This window comes from Psittacula echo, assembly GCF_963264785.1.
Source record: "Psittacula echo genome assembly, chromosome: Z".
NCBI lineage: Eukaryota > Metazoa > Chordata > Aves > Psittaciformes > Psittacidae > Psittacula > Psittacula echo.
This window is the reverse complement of record NC_137742.1, coordinates 13,395,281-13,421,760: the sequence shown is the minus strand read 5'-3', so window position 1 is coordinate 13,421,760 and position 26,480 is coordinate 13,395,281. Positions and strand designations below refer to the sequence as shown.

General features: G+C 40.0%; 1 protein-coding gene across 1 annotated transcript in view; it reads left to right on the top strand.

The window, feature by feature from the left end:
- Nucleotides 1-26,480, top strand: part of ADAMTS12 (ADAM metallopeptidase with thrombospondin type 1 motif 12) — a gene marked incomplete at its 3' end in the record, with an annotated part of 162,945 nt that overhangs the window by 82,451 nt on the left and 54,014 nt on the right. The window contains exons 4-12 of the mRNA XM_080638717.1: nt 2,736-2,932; nt 7,014-7,097; nt 8,769-8,893; nt 10,204-10,353; nt 13,088-13,231; nt 13,912-14,056; nt 18,070-18,162; nt 18,352-18,497; nt 19,299-19,468. Coding sequence (XP_080494843.1) covers nt 2,736-2,932; nt 7,014-7,097; nt 8,769-8,893; nt 10,204-10,353; nt 13,088-13,231; nt 13,912-14,056; nt 18,070-18,162; nt 18,352-18,497; nt 19,299-19,468 — 1,254 coding nt within the window. The remainder of the gene's footprint in view (nt 1-2,735; nt 2,933-7,013; nt 7,098-8,768; nt 8,894-10,203; nt 10,354-13,087; nt 13,232-13,911; nt 14,057-18,069; nt 18,163-18,351; nt 18,498-19,298; nt 19,469-26,480) is intronic.

Below are 26,480 nucleotides of genomic sequence, written 5' to 3'. Positions count from 1 at the left end.
TTTATTTGACTGTAAACAAATCACTTAACCACAGTCTGAACAGATTTTTTTGTTTAAATAGCTGTGGAGAAGGTTTTTCTCAGCACAAAACCCTTAAAAATGTAGATACTGAGAAATGTGCTTTATGAATAAATGAATACTGAAAACCATGTGTCCTGGTTTCAGCTGAATCCAGGTCACCATGCAAATGTAAAAGAGTGACTGATGAATGCAGCTCATAAATAGCCCCTCATAGAGGTGGCTATTGCAGTAACTGAACAAAGCTTGAGGTATACAGCAGGAGTGATGCTGTAGCCCTGCTTAGTGGGGTTAGGGTAGAGGTTGTAGCAGTGATAGTCCATCTCCCTTCACTTGAAACAAAACCTCTTTGACTCTAAACAAACAAAACCAAATAAACCACTCACTTTCTTTGTCTTTACTCACAAATTATAATCTTTCATGTAGGCAACAAGCTATTTTCCCATGCAGCTAGTTCTTCAATACTAAGATACAATAGTGAATGCCTTTCTTTGAATCCCTTAGCTTGGTGGGAAGGCAACTTTCTTTATTAACTTTTTTTGACTTACTGACATATCTACAGGCCAGAGTCTCTTTGTGTGGGTGCACAGGATTACACTGACAAGTGATTTTGGTTGGTAGTCACAAGGGAAACTGATATGCTTGGGTTCTTTTTTGCACAGTCTTTTTTATTACAGTTCATGAATAGTAAAAATTACAATATTTTATGTTTACTGAATTATATTTTTACATTTATTCAAACTTGTCTTACATTCCATTATTATTTCCCTTGCCAAGAAGGTCAAAAGTTTTATGGTTCTTTGTACTTCGCAAGTAGTACTTAAGCATCTTCTAAAATGCAGATGCCCGTTCTTGCAAAAAGAAGTCTGTGCACAGCTATATTTATTTATTTACTACATTCTAAATCAACAATATTGAATAGATGTTGTTCTTCATATTATATTATTTCAGCTTCATTACAGTGTCCTGATCCAGGGAGGTACTGGTTTCCAGTATTAGGACGAACCTGTCTGGGGTAATTTTGTAGGTTTTTGTGCTTCTTGGTGGCATGTGCCTGGTGCTGGTTGAAATCCTGAACTGGTGCTGCAATGCAGTGCTAACTGGTCAGAATATGTATCAACTAATGGAGCTGCTGTCTACTACACACTTGTGCACTGTGGTTCAGTTTTAAATGTGTGATGTGCCTGCCGTAGTTTTGACTATTAATGTGACATATTTCAATTTTACACGTAATATGTTATCAGTGCCAGCATTTCTTTCTCTAGGCACCTTTCAGATTGACCTCGGAGAACTCATTTCTAAAAATCTGGGCATCTTCCTTTAATATCTTGATTTATTGCATATGTGCAAACACCTCTTACGCTAAGAGATGTATTATATACATCATGAATAGTCCAGTGGTGCTACATTTTGTAGAAATGCAAGATGCCATGATAAATTCTGGCTGCATCTAAGTCTTTGAAAGGGCAAACAGTGCATTCATTACAAAGGTGTAACAGGTCTTCCGCTGGGGTGAACACAAGATTTGGGACCCAGCTGCCTGGTCATCCATTCTTTAAGGAAAGAGTGATCTGAGTACTAAGTGCAGAGCAACAGTTAGTGCTGAGAGGTGGAGGGGTGGAGGTAATGCTGGACATCCTTCCTCTGCCACAGCACTGGGGGTTATGCTGGACAGGCTGAAAGCACTTGGAGGTAGGTGCTGTCTTTCTGGTGTGCAGATGTGCCCCATCTGGAATAAAGACATCCTCTTTCATGTGTGAGAAGCAAAAGAACTACTGCAGTATCTGTAATAGCAACAAGGAAGGATACTCCTCATCAGTCCTGGGACTGGGGGAATCCCAGCACTGTAGAAGTATTTCTTTGGCTTCTGGGTTGGAAAAATGCCACCAGCTGCCATCAAACTGGCATCTCTTCATTTCTTTTTCAGGCCTAATGGTATTTACATCCCCGTTATTTCCCTGGTAATACAACTGGTGTTCAAAGCTAGAGTGAGTAGAGGGTAGTTATTCCTGCAGTGCAAGGTTGATAGCAACTCTACAGAGCAAAGACTTCTTCCTGAAAAGTGTTAGCTGCACAAATCCCAAACTTATAGTGGAAGCACTCTCTTTCCTGTTAATCAGACAGGATGGCAGCTCCTGAGAAGCCTATGGCTTGGCTGCCTGGTTAGTATTTAGATGACACCTACTGGTGAAGTATCCCTATTCTTGAGGCATGTTTTCCATGCACCGAACAAACTAATCTTGGATGTGCCACAGCACTGGCCTTAATGTGCCATTCTGCTGAGAATAAGAGCTGCTCATGGAGAAAGCATATCCTTTATCGTAAACTATGAATTGGTGTCATTGGAGAGCTTAAAGCCAGATCACAGAATAGAAATTCCTTCAAAATTACATCTGCAATTTAATATTTTCTTAGTTTGGTTCTGTCTTGTACCTTAATCCCTGGCATTTGAGCAGAGATAACTTCTGCATGTGTATTTAATCCATCTAGGGGTGTGTATTCAGAACATTGCTGGATAGGGCCCTTAGCAAGCTGCTGTCACTTTGGAGTTAGCTTTGCTGTGTGTCAGGTAGGTGGCAGCCGGAAGTCCCTTCCAACCTACATCAATCCTTCTGTGATTCTGTGATGCTACCATTCTGTCTGCAAGTGTTACAGCCATGCGCTTCAAATCAAGCTTGAAAATATTTTGAAGTCAGCGTTGCTTCTTATTCTTCCAGATACTCTCAGCTTTTTCAAACAGCAGCAGCATCAGAGGGAGAGATGGGAACAAAATCATATGGCTGCCAGAAAAGTTTCTCGGCGCTCTGTCAGCAAGGAGCGATGGGTGGAGACGCTTGTAGTTGCAGACAGTAAGATGGTTGAGTATCACGGAAGTGACCATGTGGAATCATACATCCTCACTATAATGAATATGGTATGTACAGTATTTCCTTTCTTTAGATAGATAAATGAAGCAAATTTTAAGTTACGTTACTGATCTCATTGAAACAAGTCTGTAACATCATTCATTGTAAGAAATGTAGTATCATTCATATATGTTCATTGAAACTTTGAATTTTAAAGCATTTTTTACTTTGTATCTTGCCTAGGCATAATTTTCCTTTGGAGTTTGAGAGAAATTTCATAGCTATAAATGCTAGCAGTAAATTTGTTTCCATTGAAGTTCTCTGTCTGCCCTGATCCCTGCTCATTGATGATCTTGGGTTGGTAGCTAGAGCAACAGAGAGAAATTCTTTCCCATGTCTGTGGATGAGAAAGGCATGCAGCAGCCAATCGGAAATCTTACTAACTTAGCAAAAGCTAAAATATCAGTGTGCTGCTGTTTTGGTCACGAATCCAAACAACACAAGCTATTATGAAGAAAGTTAACTCTATCCCTGTTAAAACCAGTGCAACTGTTTTTCCAGGTGAGTGTCTGCCTATAATACAAAGCCCACATAGGAAAAAAAAAAAAGAGAAAGTTTAACTTTCAGTGTTTTCCTTTGTGGCAAGTTTCAAAATAATTAATGAGGAAAAGCAATGGCATTTCGTAGGACTGCCTACCGATACATCTTCTGTTAATATCTATATCATATTGGATATTGACCATGAAGAGTCTATTGAGGACGCCTTATGTGTCACTATCATAGTATGTGTGTAATATATATAGCAAATTAATCACAGTGTAATTCTAGCCATGGTAACCTGTCTGTCCTTACTTTATGCAGTATGTTTCCTGATTCCCACAGGGGAAATGCGTGGAATAAACCCCTGTCATGATCAGATTCAAGAACAAACAGGCCTTACTATCTTCTCTGCAGTTTGTACCTGAGATACTAGGATTAACTCACAATGATTCAATTTTCAGTTTAGCACCTTCAAAAAGACCCATATCCAAATCAGACTTTTGGAAATTTCCAGTTGATTTTGGTAATTTTTCCGTTGTGACTCAAACACAATCAGTTTTGTCCATACATATTTCTTGTGATAGCTCGCATAGAGATAGATTATTACTATTTTCTGTTCTGAATCCTTTTCCTCCTGCCTAATTCAACATTGTGATGATGTTTATGGCATTTGAATCAGATTTTTTTTAGTTCATTTCTTGCTCTTTTTTAATGTGGACTTTTTTTAATGGATTCATTATCTTTGCTTTTGTTCTTACCAGCCTCTTCTGTGCTGTGAAAACAGAAGAGTATCCATAATTGACTGATTTCTCTTTGCCTAGTACTGAATATTTTTTGCTTTTTTATGGCAGAAGCTGATTCTTATTAAATCATAGGATCATAGAATGGTTTGGATTGGAAAGGACCTTAAGATCATCTAGTTCCAACCCCCCTGCCCTGGGCAGGGATGCCTCACAATAGACCATGTCACCCAGGGCTCTGTCCAAACTGGCCTTGAACACTACCAGGGATGGAGCATGTACCACTGCTTTGGGCAGCCTGTTCCAGTGCCTCACTACCCTCACAGTAAAGAACTTCTTCCTGTATCCTATATCCTAACTATATCAGGTTAGATATAACTAACCTGAACTTCCCCTGTTTGAGTTTACACCTGTTACTGCTTGTCCTGTCACTACATTCCCTAGTGAAGAGTCCCTCTCCAGCATCCTTAGAGGCCCCCTTCAAATACTGGAAGGCTACTATAAGGTCTCCACACAGCCTTCTCTTCTCCAGGCTGAGCAGCCCCAACTTTCTCAGCCTGTCTTCATACGGGAGGTGCTCCAGTCCTCTGATCATCCTCGTGGCCCTCCTCTGGACTTGTTCCAACAGTTCCATGTCCTTTTTATGTTGAGGACACGAGGACTTCTCCAAGTGGGATCTCACAAGAGCAGAGTAGAGGGGCAGGATCACCTCCTTTGACCTGCTGGTCACGCTCCTGTGGATGCAGCCCAGGATGCGGTTGGCTTTCTCGGCTGCGAGCACACACTGAAGCTGGCTCATGTTCATTTTCTCATTGACCAACACCCCCAAGTCCTTCTCCGCAAGGCTGCTCTGAATCTCTTCTCTGCCCAACCTGTAGCTGTGCCTGGGATTGCTCCGACCCAGGTGTAGGACCTTGCACTTGGCATAGTTAAACTTCATAAGGTTGGCATCAGCCCACCTCACAAGCGTGTTGGGGTCTCTCTGGATGGCATCCCTTCCCTCTAGCGTATCAATCGAACCACACAGCTTGGTGTCACTGGCAAACTTGCTGAGGGCGCACTCAATCCCACTGTCCATGTCACCAACAAAGATGTTGAACAAGACCGGTCCCAACACTGATCCCTGAGGGACACCACTCATTGCTGTTCTCCAGCTGGACCACGAACCATTGACCACAACTCTTTGTGTGCAGCCATCCAGCCAGTTCTTTATCCACCAAGCGATCCATCTATCAAATTGATGTCCCTCCAATTTAGAGACAAGGATGTCGTGTGGGACAGTGTCAAATGCTTTGCACGAGTCCAAGTAGATGACATCAGCTGCTCTTCCCGTGTCCATCAGTTCCGTAGCCCCATCATTGAAGGCCACCAAATTGGTCAGGCAGGATTTCCTCTTAGTGAAGCCATGCTGGCTGTCACCAAGCACCTTGTTTTTCATGTGCCTTAGCATGCCTTCCAGGAGAATCTGCTCCAAGAGTTTGCCAGGCACAGAGGTGGGACTGACTGGTCTGTAGTTCCCTGGGTCAGCCGTTTTCCCCTTCTTGAAAATGGGGGTTATATTTCCCTTTTTGCAGTCATGGGAACTTCACCTGACTGCCATGATTTTTCAAATATGACGGACAGTGGCTTAGCAACTTCATTTGCCAGCTCCTTCAGGACCCTCAGATGGATTTCGTCAGGTCCCATGGACTTGTACACGTTTAGGATCTTAAGATGGTCTGGAACCAGATCCTCTCCTGCAGTGGGCCTAACGTCTTCATTCTCACAGTCCCTGCATCTGCCTTCCAAAACTTGGGTGGTGCAGTCAGAGCATTTGCCAGTTAAGACCAAGGCAAAGAAGTCATTAAGAACCTCAGCCTTCTCCAAATCCCGGGTAGCCATGGTATCATGTCCCTATAGACATGCACACATCTCTAATTCCTCTTGTTTTTTCCTCATGCTATGGGCATTTGTATAAAGGCATCTGAGCCAATTTCCAAATGAAGCCAGCTCATTGGCTGGAGCGGCTGGAATATCTCTACATTGTTCCAAGCATTTATTATAGGTGCTGGCAACTGACTGGGTGTGTTGGGATGGAATGATGCCCCCCTCCCCCAGCACATCTTGTTTAAAGCTTCCTTGACCAGTCTGGCAAGCCTCCTACCAAAACTGCTCTTCCCCTCCATTGTCAGAGCAGCTCCACCAGCCTCCAGTAGACCTGGGCTCCCAAATTGAGTCCCATGTTCTAAATACCCAAGCTCCTGACTATGGCACCACTGTTCTAACCATTTATTAACCTGCCAAATCCACCTAGCCTTTTTGAGGTCCTCCCCTTTATCCTGAGTTATTGATGAAAAGATTGTCTGAGCTCCAGAGCCCCTAACCACATCTCCCAGGGCTCTGTAGTCCTTCTTAATGTTCTCCAGGCTACTGCTGTCTTTATCACTAGCACTGTCCATGTCTCTGACAAAAAAAATCAAAACAGAATAATTTGATACGCTGATTTGTTTGCACCCAGAGTGAACCTCTCTCCATCAGTGTTATGTGACTCTACATGTTGCGTTCTTTTCTGCAGGTTTTTTTTGAGAACTCTGAAGTTCTTGGAAGGGAAATGGACATAAATAATCTTGCATGTGCTTTTGGTCTTCAGCTTAATAACTTTTGCCAAATCCTGTATCATAGCTCATTTGGCAGAGCTGCCCTTTGCAGTAGTTCCAACATTTACTGCATTTCAGTAAACAATCAGTGAAGTGTATTGAGAATTTAAAAACCAAAACAACACCTCCGCATCAAGACAAACAGTGTGCTTGAAGTAAATGTATTTTCTCTCTGAAGTCCTGTTCTACTATAGAGGAATCAGTTAATTTAATACCTCCTGGCTCTGGCACAGGTCACAGGGTTGTTCCACGATCCAAGCATTGGCAATGCAATTCACATTGTGCTGGTTCGGCTCATTCTCTTTGAGGAGGAGGAGGTAAGGTTTTCATTTTCCTCAAAATGTCACGTATTGTCAGACTTGGGACTTCGATGCGTTGAGCTACAGTTGTAAAGACGAGAGTTTGCTTAAAATAATGTGTTAATTTTACTGTTCTATAATCTTTGGCAGAACAAATTCTAAAACCAGACTTTCCTGGATAGCAAAGTATTTAGTTAATGACTTCAGGTATTTCTGCATAAAATCACCAAGGAAAATGTAAATAAAACAAGCAAATTAGGAGTGGGAAAATGGAATCTCCCCAGTTTCAAAAGAACATGGGATACCAAAGAAGGCCAAATGAGAAACAGCAATTATGCATCATCACTCAGAATCTAATTACGTAGCATTACCTGAAATATATTGTATGCTAGAGTATTTGTAGGTCTCTGAAGAAGTGAATTTATCATTGTGCAGCTCAAACATACATATTCCTTTTTAGATCTTTCAAAAAAAAAAAAAAAAGAAAACTGAATAGGTGCTAGTTGCTGTAAACTAATTATATGTTGATAGTTTCCAATGTCTCTCATTCACAAATATGTTGTTACATGCTTAAGTAAATGCTGATTGTCATAATTTTATATATTAAAAAAAACCCAACTCTGTGCATGACGTAAGTAGCTCTGACTGCAGGAACACATTAAGGGAATTTTTCTCCATGGCTTATGTTTTATAAGCACAAGCCAGATGCTCCTGAAGGCAGTGAATGAAGCCATGGGGCCAGGCAGTCTCTTCCGAAATAAATTATTAGTATAGAGGCTATCCTTGTATCTATCATTGTAAGAGTATGTGGGTCAAAACCTGTAGTTCACACCTTAAGAGGACAGTTAGAACCTGAAGTCCATAGTGACGTCCAGTTAAGTTTACTTGCAAAATTTCTGTGGCTGTTTTGATAATAAACCATGGATTGAGCAGGACAGTGTTGGAAGCAGCAGGGTTGCATATCTTTCAAAATTTAGTTTTATGTTGCACACAAATTACTATCTAGTAACAATGTTATTGAGATACTTTGTAAAAATTTTATTTAAATAGACTAAACTGAGACAAGATTCAGTGAATGCCTATGACCAGAAATGAGAAAAATGCGTGTTTGAATGAATTTATTTTGCATACTTTGTACTTCGGAAGCAATTTCAGTAACTTGCATGTATACTATATAATGATAAGATGAGGAAGAAACATCTATGACTGCATTGGAAATGACTCTTGGGAATTGAAAAACATTGTGAATGAAATAGACCCTGGGAAGCGTAATTGTTCCCTGAGCATAACATTTTTCACATAACACTGAGACAAACTAGAGCATGAAGTCCAATACTAAACAGTCTTTACCTTCTCTATAGATGGAAACTTGCTTTCAAGAGAATATTAAACGTTTGTTTGACAGTTTCAGTTCAGTGCTGGATCTTACGAAGGTCACTTACCAATAAGTATGTACATTTCTGCATTTAGTTTTTCCTTTAGCTGCACCAACTATAAATACATCAACATTTTAACTTAATATTCAATATGTTAGATAAATAGATTTTATTGCTCCTAATGATGGCTCCATCTTCAGGCAAAAGCATAAGGGCATTTCAGAGATTACCCAACTTCACAGCTAATATCACTGACATGTTACTGCAATGCAGCATGGTGTTTACAATAATGTTTTCCTTCATTTCCTGTTAGCAAGGCTTGAAGATAGTTCACCATGCTGATAAGACACTAGCTAGTTTCTGCAAATGGCAGAAGAGCGTCAATCCTAAAAGTGACATCAACCCTACACACCATGACGTGGCTGTCCTTCTAACCAGGTATGACAGCAGTTTGGCGCCTGTGACTGTGTATTGTTTAGTTGCATTTTTATGGTGATGATATTTTTTGAATAGGCTCATAGGCTGCATAGAACCCAGTAAAGTGGTCTAATGAAGACATGCTGTTTCAAAAATACAGTGGTAATGCAAAAAATAACCTAGTGTGAGCGTGCCTGATACAGGCAGAGAATGAGAGTTATAAAAACATGTGATTAAAGTTAGACCTGCTGTACTTCTTAAAGGGATTGTTTTTAATTTATTTTCAAAGTACATATAACACTTTGTGTGTACACATGGGTGTTTTATTGGTGATGCATTTTAGTCAGGAAATTGAGATTTGTATGTCCCAAGAGATTAGCAATTTGCAGACCTCAGGTAATATTCCCCACTTGCTCATATCTCATTTTGTGCTTAGTCACTTCTCTGTTCTTGTTTGACGCAATACACCAAAACGACATAGCATGTAGATGAAGAACTCCATAACGACACATCCTAAAGTTATATACAGGTGCAGCTCAGAATTGAAGATTATCTTGCAAACACACTGCCATTATTTTTAAGCAATAAAGTGTATGATTTTTAAATATTATCTCTGTATTTAAGAAGACACTTTTTTTTTCCATATGAACAAGGGAGGAACAGCACTCTTGAAGTTTATGTTTGAGATTACACAGGGAGTTTGTGCAAGAGCATGAAACAGAACTACAGATCGTAGAAATGGATGCAATCTGCACACAACTGAGAGAAAAGACTGAGAAGGATGAGAGAAAAGACTGAGTTTAAGGCTTGCAAATAAAAAAAGCCCTAAATTAAAGTCTGTCAGGCAAAAAAACCAACCCATCACAAAAATAAAATCCCTCAAGTGGTGCAGTAAAGAAAAGAGTCAACAAATCTTAAAATGAGAATGCGAAAAAGAAGTCTCATGATGATGCATGGTTTACTTCTACAAATAAACAGGCTTCAAGCAGTTCATATGAATGAAGCTGAGAGGTATGGTGAGTTTAATAAACCATGCCTGAAAACACTGAAGGCTTTAAAACTTTTTCTTATGTGAGTTGACAGTAAATATATGTATTTAGGCACTGCAGCAACATAATAGTGGCTGCACAGTATAGCAATATACTCTGATAGTAGCAGAAAAACTGCATATTTTTGTTGCATATATTTGCAAATACGTTAACATTGTACTTTACTTAAAATGCCGGTTAGCACTAATACATTATGAGATAGAGACTTAACCACCCAATGTAGCTGACACTCTCCAGTTGATTTTAAGCTCTTCTAATGACATGTCTCTTTTGTGATTCTAGAAAGGACATTTGTGCTGGCATGAATCGTCCATGTGAAACCTTAGGTTTATCTCATCTGTCAGGCATGTGTCAACCTCATAGAAGCTGTAACATTAATGAAGATTCTGGCCTTCCTTTGGCTTTTACTATTGCTCATGAACTTGGACACAGGTATAGTTGAAATTGAAGGGGGGATGGCTAGCTGAGTTTAATTTATTATAGGTTTGTTAATAGTCAAATTATCAGACAGAAACAAAAGAACGAGTAAGTTAATGTCTCTGTTACTAAAATCAAAACTGTGTTTGCTTTCTCTAGGCAAAGGAATAAGAAAGAGATTTTCTCAAGCCGCTGATCTTTGTATCTACAACTATCCAGTCTGCCCCTTTTAACAGAGTCTGCTAGGGCAGTACATCAGGATGAAATATTTAAGCTACAAAGAAGCATGACTTAATCATGCTAATTTTTCCAAACATATACTGAATTACTATGCAATTACTTTAGATGATCTCTAAATCAATCCAAGTAATTTAAAACATACCTGTTTCCTTAAATCAGGGTACTTCAGCATTGCAGATTAGCTAGAAACCATTTTCAATTCAAGCAGTCAAATCTCACAGAAATATCAACTATCTTTGTTCTCCTTTCTGACCTACAAATAAAGTCACTTTTGGGCATTTCTTAATAACTGGTATCTTGTGTATATTAATGTTGCAGTTGTGGATACACTTGGGTCAAGTGAACTGAAGTTCCAGGGCATTTAGTTTCAAACACAGCTAAGCTCTTTATTATTGGGTATTTGCTTGAACTAGGTTTCTCAGTATTTCAGATTTCCAGGGTGTTTTTGATGGTGAGTTGGTTTATTAACGTCACCTGAAAATAATCTGATTTTTGAATCTCTTTTGACACTGAGGTGTTTTCCGCAGGGCAGAGCATTATTTTATGGATACTCTGGCTAGAGTTCTTTTCAGCTGGACCATGTTGCTTGGCTAGGTAACAAGTTCATTGCTGTATCTACAATCACATTACTTGTGTTGTGCATTCAACCACCAATCAGGATGAAATCTGTATGTGTTAATGATATCTTACAATAATAATCATCATCATCTCATTATCATTGTCATCTGATACAAAGATTACTCAAGTATTGATCCTATCAGCCATTAATTGGCCTTTTTTTATTCAACTTTTTTATCACCAGAAAGGAAGTAGTGTAAGTACATAACATTGAAATTGTTACAGTTGGATCTGGATGCTATGGGCTTAGTTACTTGGTCCACAACCCTCTTGTTGACAGAAAGATTTTCTCATTAACAGTAGTAGTCAGAAGACACTTCTTCCCATAGAGCTATGTGCAATCCTCTCCTAGTCTAGCCTGGGTGGCTGACAACTCGCAGCTGTGGATGCTGTGAGATAGAGTATTACTGTACTCACCTTTGTGGGAGTGGAGCAGGGCCTTGCCTGAAAGAGTTGTCTCCGCAAAGAAAACTGAATACTGTAGGGTTTGTTACTAACATGGGACCATTCTTGCCACAGGCTAGATTAAAAAGTTCAGGTATGGACAATAAAAGTCAGTAAGAACAGATGAATAAAAAATCAGAAAAAAAGCCATGTATCCATTCCTTAGATGAATGTCAACTCTTGCCCATACTGTCCCTCTAGACTTCTGCAGCCTCCTGTGTCAACAGATCCGTTTGCTCTTACACCTCAGACCCATTACTGGAGTTGATTCTGTCTGAAATCATGCCCTGCTTTTGGAACATGTGGATAATTTTATAATTACATTTTCCAGAAACATAGTCTTAAGTGGTTTGAACTCTGGTCCATGACTGAATCAAATCCTGCATCAGTTTTCACTGCAGTTTCACACAAGGGCTTACACGCCTTCAGATGTTAACAATGTAGGAGTCAACCTCCTCATATATCAGTATCTTTGCATATTATTATTTCAGATAATTTCCTTCACAATGAAGTGATGTGAAGGCATGTTTGTTTAGTAAGTTGAATCCCACCCAAAGTTTTAGGTGTTTATGATTTTTACAAGCTGTAGAATAGCAAGATTTCTTAATAAGTCAGGAGAACCTGGAGAGAACCTGCTATGGAGATCAGTTTGTAAGGCACAGGTTGAGAAAGCTAAGTAGGAAGGAGCAGAGGTTTGAGGCAAACTCATTTGAATGTTCAGCAATTTTGAAAACAATAGAATCATAGAATAGTTTGGGTTGGAGGGGACCTTCAAAGGTCATCTAGTGCAACCCCGCTGCAGTGAGCAGGGATATCTTCTTTGTCTACATCAGGTGAACAAGAACCACATCTATCCTGGCCTTAAATGTCTCCAGGGATGGCATATCTACCACATCCTTTTCCAGTGTTTTACATGTATTCATTGTAATTCATTGTGAAGAATTTTATCCTCACATCCAGCCAATAGCTCTATGAAAGAGATATAAAAAACCCAAGCAATAGAGGCATGATTATAAGACGCTGTAAGACAGAATGTAACGGAGCCTGGTCTTAGTTAAAGTGGTACAAGTCTGAAATAATTGAGATCCAAAAGCTAGGAAGCACTTTCAGCTTTAGCAGCTTTAATAGAACTTTGAGGTTTAAGCTGTGATTCTCAGCCCAACTGTTCAAGAGTTTTTTGTATTCCTTAAAAATACCCTTCAGTATAGTCTTTGACAGTCTGTTCTTTATTTTGTGTAGGACAGTATTGCTGTACATAACATATATTTGAAGGCTTTGTTGGAGGGAGTGTAGATTTTTTTGGTAGATTTTTAGCAAACAGGTATCTACAGCTCACCACAGTAGAAAACAACTCCAGTGTATTTTTAAGCACAATGTGGAACCCATAGGTAGGTGTTGTGGTACAACCAATCAGCTGGAATTACTAAATGTTGTATTTTATCTCCAGCTTTGGTATCCAGCACGATGGAAAAGAGAATGACTGTGAGCCTGTTGGAAAGCGCCCATATATTATGTCCCGACAGCTGCAGTATGATCCTACTCCACTCACCTGGTCGCAGTGCAGCAAGGAATACATCACACGTTTCCTAGAGTGAGTGATCAGGTTGTAGAATTTGCCTGAAATGAATACAGCTGTGTATGAGATGTTTATGTGGAGTTTAAAGTAAATCCTCTATTTTTACACTACTAAATTTATCTTTTTGCAGTGTGCTTGAGTTAATTCATATGCAACAAATGCCCCAAGCTTATTGTTCACTTAGCATTTGGGAAAAGCTCCATTATATTCTTGGTTTTTGGAAGGAACTTGAGTCTTGTCATATTGGCTCAGGTTTGGTGCAACCTGCTTTCTCCAGCTGTCAGGAAGGAAGAAGCCTTTCTGTCAAGGACTCTGATGGAAAATCACAGACCTTGTGTTTGCCACAATGAGATGTGTTGACTTCCGTGACCTGTTCAAATTCATTATGTTTTTCTTTGAAAGAGCAGCAGTATGATATAACTTAACCAGAATTTTGGAGTACTCTGAAGCTACTCTGCAAACTATAATGACCTCGTGATACTTCCCCTTTGACAAGCTATATTTTGCCTTTGTAAACCCTCCCTTACTAGATGTTTGTTAGCAGCATTTCAACATAACTTGGCTGGAATTTGGAAGTATTATTTCCAAAGGCCATATGTAAAATTACCATTAAGAATTAGAAGTTGAAAGTCTGTAATGAAATGTCTAAAAGCTGTGGTTGCAGGGTTCTTTAAATATGCAATTTTGTCTTTTAGTCGCGGGTGGGGATTCTGTCTAGATGATATCCCCCAAAAAGAAGTTTTAAAGTCCCCAGTCATTGCTCCTGGAGTGATTTATGATGTGCATCACCAGTGCCAGCTTCAGTATGGTTCTAATGCTACTTTCTGTGAAGATGTAGATGTAAGTGCTCTATGTTTTTTTTCATTCTCCTAAGAAGAACTTATACTTCTTGAGCAGCATGGAAGTGCAGTTAGTTAGCGAACTTCAATTGCTAGCTACAAATGTGCATGTTCAGAGTCTCAGAGGCTAGGTGTGTAGTGCAGGCGTTGCCTAACACTGTTTTTCAGAGTCTGGAAGTGAGTTGTTGTACTGTTTGCCTTGTCTTTTGCAAGACCTTTACTGGATCTTGCCCTGTATCTATTGTTAAATGCCTGTCCTTTAGCACTGGAGTAGTTTTGGTTTTAAACCTGTAATACTGATCTTGAGTAAATTTTCAATGCAGCTTAAGTCCCATTTTAAAAGGTGCTTCAAACTTGTAGCTTACAGCTGATCGAATGATTCTGGAAACAAATCTTCAGTTCCAGCAAACATTTTCTGAAGAAATCAGGGTTGTGCTGTCTCCCCATATGTCCTGTTTTTGCAGACTCTTGGTGATCTAACTAGTTAAAGGGAATTTCAGTCCACATACATCGAAGAATCTTTATATTCCAATCAAACATCAGATTTTTTATGTGGAAATGTGTCATTTACAAGATACCCTAGGGTTTGTTTCACAGCACAGCAAAACAGTGTTGTGTGGAGTTGCAAAGGGGCAGTAAAGTCAGAGTAGCACAACTCCCTACAGGAGCTAGGAGCCACTGTGGAGTAACAGGTTATAGTCACTAGTGTACCTAGCATGTTCAGAGACATTTGGCTCCATACAACATTTTTCTACTTAGAACAGAAGAAGCTGTGGTTTCAAGTGCTAGTCTAGCTAAGTGATCACTAATTTTCAGTGTTTTGGGCAGTAGTGTGCAGCAAACATTGCAGATAGCATCTGACTTGCTCACTCTGTTAAACACGGCTGTGGCAGAAGTGGCATTATGGCTAGTGGCAGTGCTGGAGTGGTTTTTAGGCAAGGTATTGTGCTCATCTGTGGATTGGAAACTGCTGACAGTGACTGTTTATTTCATTCAGATAATTATTCATATCCTCGTCTACCCTTCTATTAGGGAGATTATCGCTGATTAATCTTCTCAGCCTTAATAGATAACATGATTACCAGTGTTGAACTGCATCTACTGATTCTGAAGCAGGTATTGAAATATTGCTTTCATTACCTGCTGTTCCAGTTTACTCAGTTACTATAATTCATCTGTTAGTACAGATAGAAAATAAAAGTGTAATTTTGCTGTATTGGTTCATTCTGTTTCTCCTTGGGTTTGAACCTAGTAGGCCTTTGCCTTCAACACCCCCTGGATAACTAATTTTACAGCTAGACATATGTCAGAAAATTAATTGGTATAATCTTATTTTGCGTTTCACTGGAATGACTGTTTCGCAGGTAGCTGCACTGGCAAGGAAGGAGTTGTGAATAGTATAGTCTCCCTGGCATGTTGAGTGAACAATCTAGTCATTTTGTCTAAGAGGTCTGACTGTCCTTTACCTTTCGACTGTTACTTAACACTTGCTCACTGACCAAGCTATGTTTGTTCTGTAACTTCTAATGTCTGACATTAGAATTTGATCCGCAGATTCTTTTTGAGAGAAGAATCTGCATTTAGCTGAACATGCCCCAGGTTCAGTGACTCCACTTAGCAAAGGCTAAGATTTATGATTCAGATAGTGGTTTCCATGAGCCATTTAGATAGTAAGTCCTCTAAGCACTTAAAGACTGTCCCTCAAATAAGGAAAAGAAAAGCAGAATACAGATTCAGGGGAGGAATTTTCCGAGTGGTAGGTATATCCATAATTTCCTATCAAACAGGCTGTAGGCGCTCAAAATCCTTATGTAATTGCCCTCTCTTTATCTCCAAAATTTCCACTGACTTCAGTGAAGCTGTTTGGGGTTTTCTTGACTCTACTTTCTTTTAGTCACAGACCCTGATCTCATAGATTGGGTGGAAAGTGTATGCAGTATTGCTGATAATAAAAATCACTTGCCTTGCAGTAAGTCATGAATTTCTGGCTGTTACCTCCAAGAGCAGTAAGCAGTACTTTTTCTTGCACTGTTGTTATTCCAGTATTGTGGAAAAAAGCTCTGGTGCATGGAGATCAATATGGAAAATTCTTGGAAAGCTAAAAATTTCCTCCGTGAACCCATGAGAGGGGTTTGGAAGGGAGGGAGTGAGGGAATGGCTGCGTGGTTTCTGGGTTGCCAGCTGGGGTTAAACCACGACAACACTAAAACCACAAAACATAACAAAAAGGCACTCTACATACAAGAGTAAATAAAGAATTAATTTCATAATGAAAGAAAATTAATTAGGCAGAACACTTGGTTAGCCTTAAGAACCTGATGATAATGGCTTCACAAAGAGTTGTAAGTCATACTACTCTCGAACTGTAAATAGGGAACTGCAAAACAACCTTTGACCAATACGTTGTCCAAAAGCAGCTAAATGAGCCAAGATTCAGTGCCCCAGATGTTGTATTCCAACTGGAGTTTTGGAGTGCTTTGAGATGTTCTTTGTATCAAGTTTTTGCCAGTGTTCTAGATGAAAACCAGGGCTAACACAGAATGCAGAAAGTTAATAAAAGGCATCTCACTCAAAACAGACTGCTTAAGCTTATCTATTTTAAATAGAAATGGGTCATTTTTCTATTTTTAAACAGAAGCAGTCATTCAGGTTTCACATTTCACATTTAGACAGATGTTACTGCTAGCTCATTGGGGCTGGATTTTTTGCAAGTGCACAGTTTCTATGTTGGCTCCCACACCTAGCATGTTGCTTGCTGTGAGAATACCAGTGGAAACTGCTAGTGGGATCTGCTAGTGGGATCCTTCTTACCAGATCCTTTCTCGGATGACATGTACAGCTCCCTCTGCTTCACAGACAGAAGCTGCCAGCTCTGTTCTCTCTCCAGTGCTGAGCTCTGCAGTTCAAACAGCCTCAGCCAAGACCTTGCCCAGAGCTCCTTGGCTTTTGCTTCCATTATTTCCAATGGGAGTGCAGTCTCTCTGACACCCATGATTTCTCCAGCTTTTCACACAAAGCTCATTCAGCAGTTCCCAAGCATGCAGGGCTGCTGTGTGCCAATCGAAAGAGAAGCTGGTATATGTGTGAACTGAGTAGAGGGGACTAGCCCTTGATGTCTGCCCTCGTTCTGTAGAGAATTGTTTTAATTGAATGAAGAAGACTTGCTACAAGGTAGCTGTAATGTTTATTTGCCCTTCTAGATCTTTTGACTTTCAGGAGTTTCTGTCCCTTCAGTGGAGTTGACCACTGCACCTGCAGCAGCAGCTGAAATGCTGTGCTTTACTGCATTAAACTGGCACCAGTGTCTGAGTAACTTAATATGCAATCATTCACTAACCAGAGCCTTTACTCCACCCAGCCCACTAGGCTTTTTTCTCTGCCAGGTAGCCTGAACTGCTTCTTTTAGATCATTCCTTTGCCATCTGTTTGGCTGATGGTTTAAGAGACCTGTGTTTTGATTTATTTTCCCTCATTTAGTTTTGGGACCTCCATGAATATTAACCTAACTTGCACTTGGAGATATGACTTTGTGTTTATTTTCCTGGCTAGCTACTCTAAACTTCTTTGATTTCACTCTATGATTTCAGGTAGACAGCAATGCAAATTTGGACATTGTACTGATTAGTACTCATCAAATGCAAAATCATAAACTCTGTTCATCTTTGCTATAAACAGTAGTGCCCAAACTTTGCAAAGCCATTTTTGCTGTGTGCAGCTGGGACCTGAGCAGCCAACGGGAAAAATACTTGAACTCACGTAGTTCAAGTAAAACGTAATTCACTTGGTAGAAAGTATTCACCATTTTGTATTTGTTATGTAGTTTCTCCTTGTACACTAACAAGGAGTAGCTAAATCTGGTCCTAACTTGTGGAAAACCCTGAACATTTGCTTTTGAAATTACATTCTTTACAAGGCTTTCTGAATGGATGTATAAAACTATGGAAGGCTTTTGAAAATCTTGGCCATAGCGGTTCAGCTTTGCTTCAGACTGCTGCAGTTTTCTTTCTTTTCCAGAACCTTTGCCAGACACTGTGGTGCTCAGTAAAAGGCTCCTGCCGCTCCAAACTGGATGCAGCTGCAGATGGAACTCGGTGTGGAGAGAACAAGGTGACAGTTCTGCTGCCTACAAAAGGGTGGTGGAGGATCCATCAGTAGCTCTGCCATTGTTCAGTGTGAAAGAGGAGCATCATGTGACATCTCACTTAAATTTTCAACCCTGAAAGAACAAATCATTCACAATAACATTTTCCTGCAATAATGGTCTTAAGCTGTTTGTCCTTCCTCTTCTCTCTTCAGTGGTGCTTTTCTGGTGAGTGCATTACAGTAGGCAAGACTCCCGAAGCAATCCATGGCGGATGGGGTGTTTGGTCATCCTGGTCCCATTGCACAAGGACATGTGGGGCAGGAGTTCAGAGTGCAGAGAGACCCTGCGATAACCCAGAGTAAGTTGAGTGCACAACCTTTTCTTACTTTTCATTCAAGATCTTTGAGACACTTGTGACATTGGAAGCTCTTGTATGAGATGGTTATCAGCAGGTAACACAGCAAGACAGACCCAGAACACCTCTCCTTCCCAGTTAAACATACCTGTGTGAAACTCATTACCTCATCTTATATTCTTTAATCCTTACCCTCCATGGAGCTTATTTCTACACAAAATTAAAAAATCTCCAGAACTGTTACTGAATATTCAGGCTTTCCAGAAATAATAGAAATGTTGCTTTAATAATACCACTGTGAATAAATAAATGGCCTGAAACAGTGGGTGAGAACAATAGCTAGTGATCTGTTCTGAGGGAAATCAAGGAGTCAACTGTTCATGTTCTGTTTTAGTCATCAGCTTTGTTTGACCTTCAGGCAGAAGTTGATAGGTACTGAACATGAAAGGCAGAATTTTCTAATACATATGTAAGTTCATGAACACCCTACATGTAATTTTCAGAAATCACTAAAGAGGGTGCCTAACAGCAAAAATAACTTGGCTTTTCTAGAGCTATCAAACATTCTTGAAAATACAGTGGGTTTTTTTCTTTAGGCTCAGCACTTCTTTGTTATACAGGTTTTTTCTAGATCTCTGTGCTCCATACTGATGTGTTTGGGTGCTTGAACATGTGAGTGGTATCTCTATCCTGCCAAGGTTTCAGATTCACCTTGTTATCCCACTGGAACCTGAAAGACATTGCTCTTTTAAAACTATTTTTAACCCAGAATCTCATGTCGCAATCTGAATGTTCCTTTTCTAGACCACAATTTGGAGGAGACTACTGCACTGGAGAAAGGAAACGCTATCGTATGTGTAACATCAGCCCCTGCCGCAAAGACTTGCCAACCTTTCGTCAGATGCAGTGCAGTGAATTCGATACAGTTCCCTACCAGAATGAATTCTACCACTGGGTTCCCATTTATAACACAGGTATGAAGCTACAAATCTTCTAATATCTTGCATAAAAAGTCAGATTTACAGACCTATGAGAAACCCCTACAGGGGCAAGAAGTCACTGAACTACAAGTCTTTTAATTGATCAGAGAGAAAAATCTGGTGTGCCTCCATATGCAGTGTATACACAAAGGCAGGGATTCTCCACACACAGCTGTTTTAGCAAAGCTGTGGTAATAATGGCTGTGATTGTAACTAGCCTAGTTCCTGGAAGGATATTGCACTAAGAAAAACTATTGGAAGTTACATTTATACTAATGGTTCAGGAAGTACAGTAGTATAGTGTAAAGCTGCATGTTTGGGCCTGCAGCATCACTGCACCCAATAAGCAGAACTGTTCCACTGCACAAATGGAGCTTTACTACTTCCAGACTCAGATCTGTATGGTAAGTGTACCTGGCACGACACCAAGAAAGTAATACCTCAACAGGTTCAGTATTGTATTGCCCTGTATTGTAGGGACAGAATGATGTCTCTGCCGTTTAACTTGCTTTGTAACAGCTAGCTACTAAATCCAGGGGTAATAGTTGCTACCATGCAGCTTGATTCTTGATGTATGCATAATGTAAGGTGTAGATTATCCAGTAGAAGCTAGCAATATGAGTATTTTTTTTAATAAACCAGCTAGGGAAGTGAAGCTCAAGATTCAGCCAATGGTATTGTATGGCATGTTTATTGCATTTTCACAGTTATTGCCAGTTCTGAATAGGTTTCCTGAAGTTCAGCTACTGTTTCAATTTCATCTAACAAGCACACCATTGAAGATGAACCTGGAGCAGACAGACTTCCAGGAAAATAGCTGATAAAAGAAAATACGGTTGATAGAAAGATTTGTTCAGAAGAGCTTCAAGTAAAACAAACCATGATGAATACTAACAGCGTAAGACTTAGTCAAAAGCCAAACCTGTAAAATGCTTTCTGCAGACTCATAAGCTGTTTTCTGCACTCTCCTGTCCCTAAGGACTGGAATTCCAGTCCTCGCTGTTAGTGTATTGCTGCAGGGTACAGCCTTAGTTCTGTTCATGTCCTCTCTAGGGCAGTGCTATGGAACTGGTAGTTCTGCATATGTATTTGTTGCAGGTCTGCTACTAAAAGGCATTAAGAATCATGAATAAAATGCTTCCTGCACACTGGAAGGCATGTCTATTATGGTGAGTCCATGCCGTATTTCAGAAAGAGCCAATTTGAGCTTTACAGGCAAACCATTTATCTTTAAAATGCTGCATTGTTGAGCCTAATTTCATCTGGAACATCCTAGGTTTCAGTGACCTTTTGCAAAAATCTGTCAAATACCAAGGAAATATATTTTTCTCTGCCTTAAAAAGCTTTTTGACTGTTTTTATTCGTTTTCTTGACAGCCAGAATTCCAGTCTAGAGTTACACATCTCCCTCATGATCTGTGAGATCTTTAATGTTTGCAACTTCATTCTTACATTCCATTAACAATGTTTGAAGTGTTTTCTTGCTGCTAAACTCTTAACTTTCAAAAATCCTGGCTTCCTCAGGTAGGCAGGTTTTTCTGGGAACTCTCATCTAAGCCAAATCGTGTGCTGATCCTTCACCTGGTGTCGTCATTGTATGATTGAGGGTGGGTGGGCGCACTGCTTCCAGCCGTGTTGAGCCAGTGTTAACTACTGCACTGAAATACACCTGAGAGTTTTTCATCCCATTTCAGTTTCAGATTTTCTTTCATCTTCCTTTGGTTGCTAAAAGGCTTCTGGGCAAAAAACTGCAGAAGTAAGGTCTTTCTGCAGGTCTTTCAGCACTCTTTCTGTGAGATGGAGCAGTTTGAGCCTTTCTTGTGTTTGTCTTGTATTGCCCCCTCCCCCCAAAAAAAAAGAGATGGTGTTTCAGGGCTCTGGAAGACTTATCACCATGTCTAGCAAATGTACACCAACCTTTCTCACAAGCTTCCCTTACTTTTCATTTTACCTGGTGCAATCCTATTTCAAAGACTTTTCACATCACTTGCACTTTTCACTCCACCCGTTCCTTTTTCCTAGGATCAACTTCGCTCCTAATTTCTCTGCCTTCTCCCCCTGAGTGGTGCAGGGGGCTATGGAATGGAGATTGTGGTCAGTTCATCACACATTGTTTCTGCTGCTCCTTCCTCCTCAGGGGAGAATTCCTCACACTCTTCCCCTGCTCCAGTGTGGGGTCCCTCCCATGGGATATGGTCACCTGTGAACTTTTCCAATGTGAGTCCTTCCCATAGGCTGCAGTTCTTCACAAACTGCTCCAGCCTGGCTCCCTCCGTGGAGTACATCCTTCAGGAACAGACTGCTCCAGCATGGGTCCCTTCCATGGGATGCAGTCCTTCAGGAACAGACTGTGGGGAAGCATCTAGCTGAGGAGGTGAAACCCATAGCTAAGCATTTTGTGACATTTTAGACATTCTATGTTGCTTCATCCTGCTGGAAAAACAGTAAATTATCTAGATGGTCACAATTCTTTCTCCTGGCTTTAATTTCTTAGCTTACATAAGTCAGTTCTAATGAGTGTCACGTAGTTAAATGCTGTAATAATGTCCTTTTCCCGTTGGGTACGTTGTACCTTCACTAGAGGACAAAGACTTTTTTTTTTAAATAGCTTATGATTTAGTATGAGGCAAGATACAACAGGCAGCTTTAACAAACAACCTAGAAGAAAAGCAGTGAATGACATCTTGCTGTTACGAAGGCTAACTATATTTAAGGTTCCAATTGAGATTTTTCCCTTCTGTTTTCAATGAATTTGGACCTGTTGGGGAATTTCATAGTCTTATCGTGAATTAGCTGTGGAGCACAGAAAGCCATGTGCTCCAACTGGAGCACCTGATTATCCCAAGGAGTCTTCAGGTGAAGGGGACTTCCAAGCAAAGGTGGCTAAAACATCTAGCACCTCTGACCAGGATATTTTCTGAATTGTGACCCCACACTTATGTATTTCATGCCATTTGACAAATCACACTCAGTTGAATCTGATAGCTTGTTAGTGCTTAACTTCCATGTACTAAGTATGAGTCCTACACTGAATCATGTATCTTTCTTTTCTCAGTCAGTGTCAGGATCATCTCATATACTGACAGATAGGAGTTATGTTGTGTTTTGTACTTAATATTTCTTCCAATATATGTCTGTATGTCAAATAAGATTGTACTGATACAGTCACAGGGGCTGAGCTAACAGCATGAGATAAGTTTTACTGTCAACTGGTTTGAAAGTAAACTTTCTTTTGGAGTTCCAAGCTTGATTAAAGTGATAAAGTAGCTTTGACTCAGCTATTTTTTCCCCTGTTTTGTATGTGTTTGGTAGTTTTATTTTCTAATATTCTTTGGTTTGGATTTCCTCAGCCAATTTTGCATTCTCAAGAGGTGCGAATTTGAAGAGAAGAGCCCCACTTCTTTTCTTCCTTGTGAATTAGGAAAAAAATATTGAATCCTTATCTTCTGCTGGCAGGCACATTAATCACATCCTTCTCAGTCAGGTTAAGCTGGATCCTTTCTGCAGGTGAACTCATGGGAGTCAACTGTGAGGGATAGAAATTCAAATTGGGCAGTGAATATGTTCCTTTCTGTTTATCTTCATGTTGCTCTGTTTACACTTGGTGGATCTGAACTCTGTTGTAATGTACAGGGGGAAAAAAGCCCACATGCCTGAATTCTAGGATTTGTACTCAGCTTTGTTGGTTTGCTTCCTCAGTCCCATTCTGATTACAGTGACTTACCTAGTCACTGGGCACTTACAGGAGTTCTGTGTCTTGGGATTCCATGACATCTGGGTTTCTTCTACCTATTAGAGGATTGATCTTGAATCTGTTCAAATCTGCAACATAATCTTAGTGCAGGATATGGGCACTACAGATGAAAAACAGGATGTAATTTTTTTAACCTACTGAGTGTTGGTGGCACCTCAGCTAAAATCTTATGTCCAGCTAGGAGCAACACACTGCTGGAAGAGTATGGAGTTCTGTGCCCTGGTTAACTGACTTTGAAAATCAGTACCCCATGGTCTTACATCACCTCAATTTGAATGTAGCTCTTCTGCTTTCAAACTTGGATTTGACATCAAGTTCTCTGTCACTTCATACCACAATTTTCCGTTCTCTCTGCTTAAGCCGTACAAGAGTCCTCAGAGAGAGATGGATCTAGCAGTACTTAATATCATGAAAGGTAGAACAAGCAGAAGCAGTCAAAGCAGCACGAGGGAACTTTAGGTTACACAGTAAGAAATCTTAATTGCTTTGTGGATGGTTAAACATTACAGCAGGTTACCTACAGGGTTTGAGGAATTACTGCTATCACTGCATATATAAATACAGTCTATGCAGGAGAACTGTAAGTGTCCTTGATCCTACTTTGGTGTGGAAGGATAGATAAAATCCTGTAGGCTTTACTCAGGCAGAAATCATCTCTGTTTAAATGGGGATTCAGTGTGCTTTTCCTGGTCCAGAATTGTGCAAACACATTTATTCCTCAGTGTTTGCAGATTAGATGTAGTGGTTCAGGCATGTGCTGGATTGCAAGAATTCCTGTATATTTTGGCCTAGAAGTTACTAAGTTGACAGCCTTTTTGTTAAAGTCTCATCATGAATTAATCAAATTTGCTGAAGTAATTGAAACTAAGCCAGCTGCTTTGATGAGTTCCTTCTGAGCAACTCTATTGCTCATATTTATCTCAATTTAGTCTTTTTAGATTTTTTGGGACTGAAATAAGTTTTAGAAAATCTGAATCCAATGCCAGTCTTTGCTTTCAAGTTCTTCCATTGTTTTGGGAAATGTGTTTATTTTCCTTGTGTGTTAGTTCACCTTCTGAAAACAGGAGACGAAAGTACTTTGTCCACCTATATAGTTTCATGTTTAAAATCTTAGACTTTTTAAGGACAGTGGCTGATTCTAGTACAGCTAGTTTACAGTCCTGGAATAATGGAGCCCTGATCTTTTGTCAGATTCCTTCACTTGCTGTAAAAGAATGATAGATAATCAAATAATTTTAGAAAACTAATAGCTGATACAGTGCTAGGGTATTGTGCCCTGACCGGCCTTCTATGCACATGAAATACCAAAATAAATTAAAGAATGATGGCAGGAGTATAAATATTGGATAGAATTGAGTTTGCTGGGAGGGAGCAGTGTCCTCTCACTTGCAGTGGTGTTCAGCAGAAAACTGATAGGAAGAAAAGCAATACAAAATTTGTGGGTACAGGTAGGATCTGATTTTAGGTCGGTTACTAGAGTTAGGAATATCAGGAAAGCTTTCATGTCTAGAAAACTCTTCTTTGAATCACAAATCTTTGTAAGTCTGCAAGTTTCCTTGTTACATATTTTTACTTTTTATTTTGGCTTATCAAGGGAGTTATCTTTACAAACTTTTTCTGAGTTATATTGTTAGAGCATCATAGTTATGAGTTAATGTCAACAAACAGAACTGCCTGCTTTTTCTTGCTCAGTGATTTCTCAAATGAAATTGAATACCATCTTGCTACGTCTACACACACAACTAGGGACGAGGTACAGATATCAAACTGTTGCTCTACGTATATTTCATTACGAACAATGTAAAAGCTGAAATGGGTTTCTGCAAAGTCTGTCAGTTAGGATTGATTCTCTGCAGGTAACAGACTAGATGGAGATCTGGAATGCTCCTTTCCGTAAGAGTATTGTGCCTTGTGTTTAAAAAGGTGCATTAAGAAGGTAAGCAAGGTGGATCAAAATTTAGAGCACTAAAATAATCAAACTAGCTACATGGCCAGAAAATAATATCTACAGATAGAAGTAAAATTACTTGTATTACTTATCATGACAGCTCTTATCAGCACAAATGATGGATGTTATGGCTGGCAGTTTTCACAGAGTGACTGAGGGCTCTTAAGGATTACAAGTTTTATGTTCTTGACTGAGACTCTTACCTAGCTCCATCTCTATTGATATTCTTGAACATAACTCACGTCACCTTGAATTCCACTAGTTTTATAACGTTGGTCCATGTGTGTTCTCTGCCTCTAATCACTCTTGCCCTTTATGAAGGCAACTTTGAGAAGCCACAAGCACAGCATTATTGTCAGTGCTGAGATTCCATTTTAGCTTCACTGACAAGAGGGAAAACACAGAAGTCCTCATTAAGGTTTTGGATTTCCTTTAGTTCCCCTTTTTTTTTTTTGGATGCCACTTCTCTAGAGATCCTGTTTACGTCAATGATTTTCATAGTTTTAAAGCTCAAGCTGTGTAGGATTCAGTCTCCAAGTCACAAGTATTTTGGGGGCAGGAGCTGCAGTCACTTTTGTGCACTGCATGGTGTTGTGTAAGTGTTGGTGCTCTATAAAGCAGACCAAGGAGAGCGAATTTTCCCCTTCAAAGGCATAAATCTGCTTGTAGGAAATTGTGTAGGTTTTTTGCATTACCAAAAATTTGAAATTCTCTCATTAGTAGAAATTCCTTCGATTTTAAACACAGTTCTTTGTGTGAAACAAGACAAGTCAACAAAAAAGGAAGAGGGAGAAAGAAATTCATTAGCTGGGATGCAGAAGATATATAGTTATGCTTCATCCTTCTGAGATGAAGGGAGCAACTTCTGTTGGACCTGTCATGCACACGATGAAATTGCCTCTCAGCAGAGGCACCTCTGCAGCACACAGGGAGATTGTATTGAAATGGCTCAAGAATGGTGCCTTGAGGTCCATATAAACTGGCAGTTTTAAGGCCCACTGGTTTGCTCAGCAAAGCATTTCAGCTTGCTGAGCATGAACAAAGTGCTGTGGAGCATGGCTAGACTGGGGTCTTGGAATAGAACGAAACAAGAAGACAGGTCCTCTGTTGCTGTCCCTCACTGATATAACAGTGGATGACTTTTTTCCAGTTGGATAGCTCTGGACCTGCTGAATGGTTTCCACAGAGTGCTGTACGGGCATGGATTATAAATCTGTCTTTCCTTTGACACTGGATTCAGTTCTAACTCATCTTCTGTGTGCACAACTTAGTAATCAAACTTGTGTCCTTTGACTGTCCGAAGCC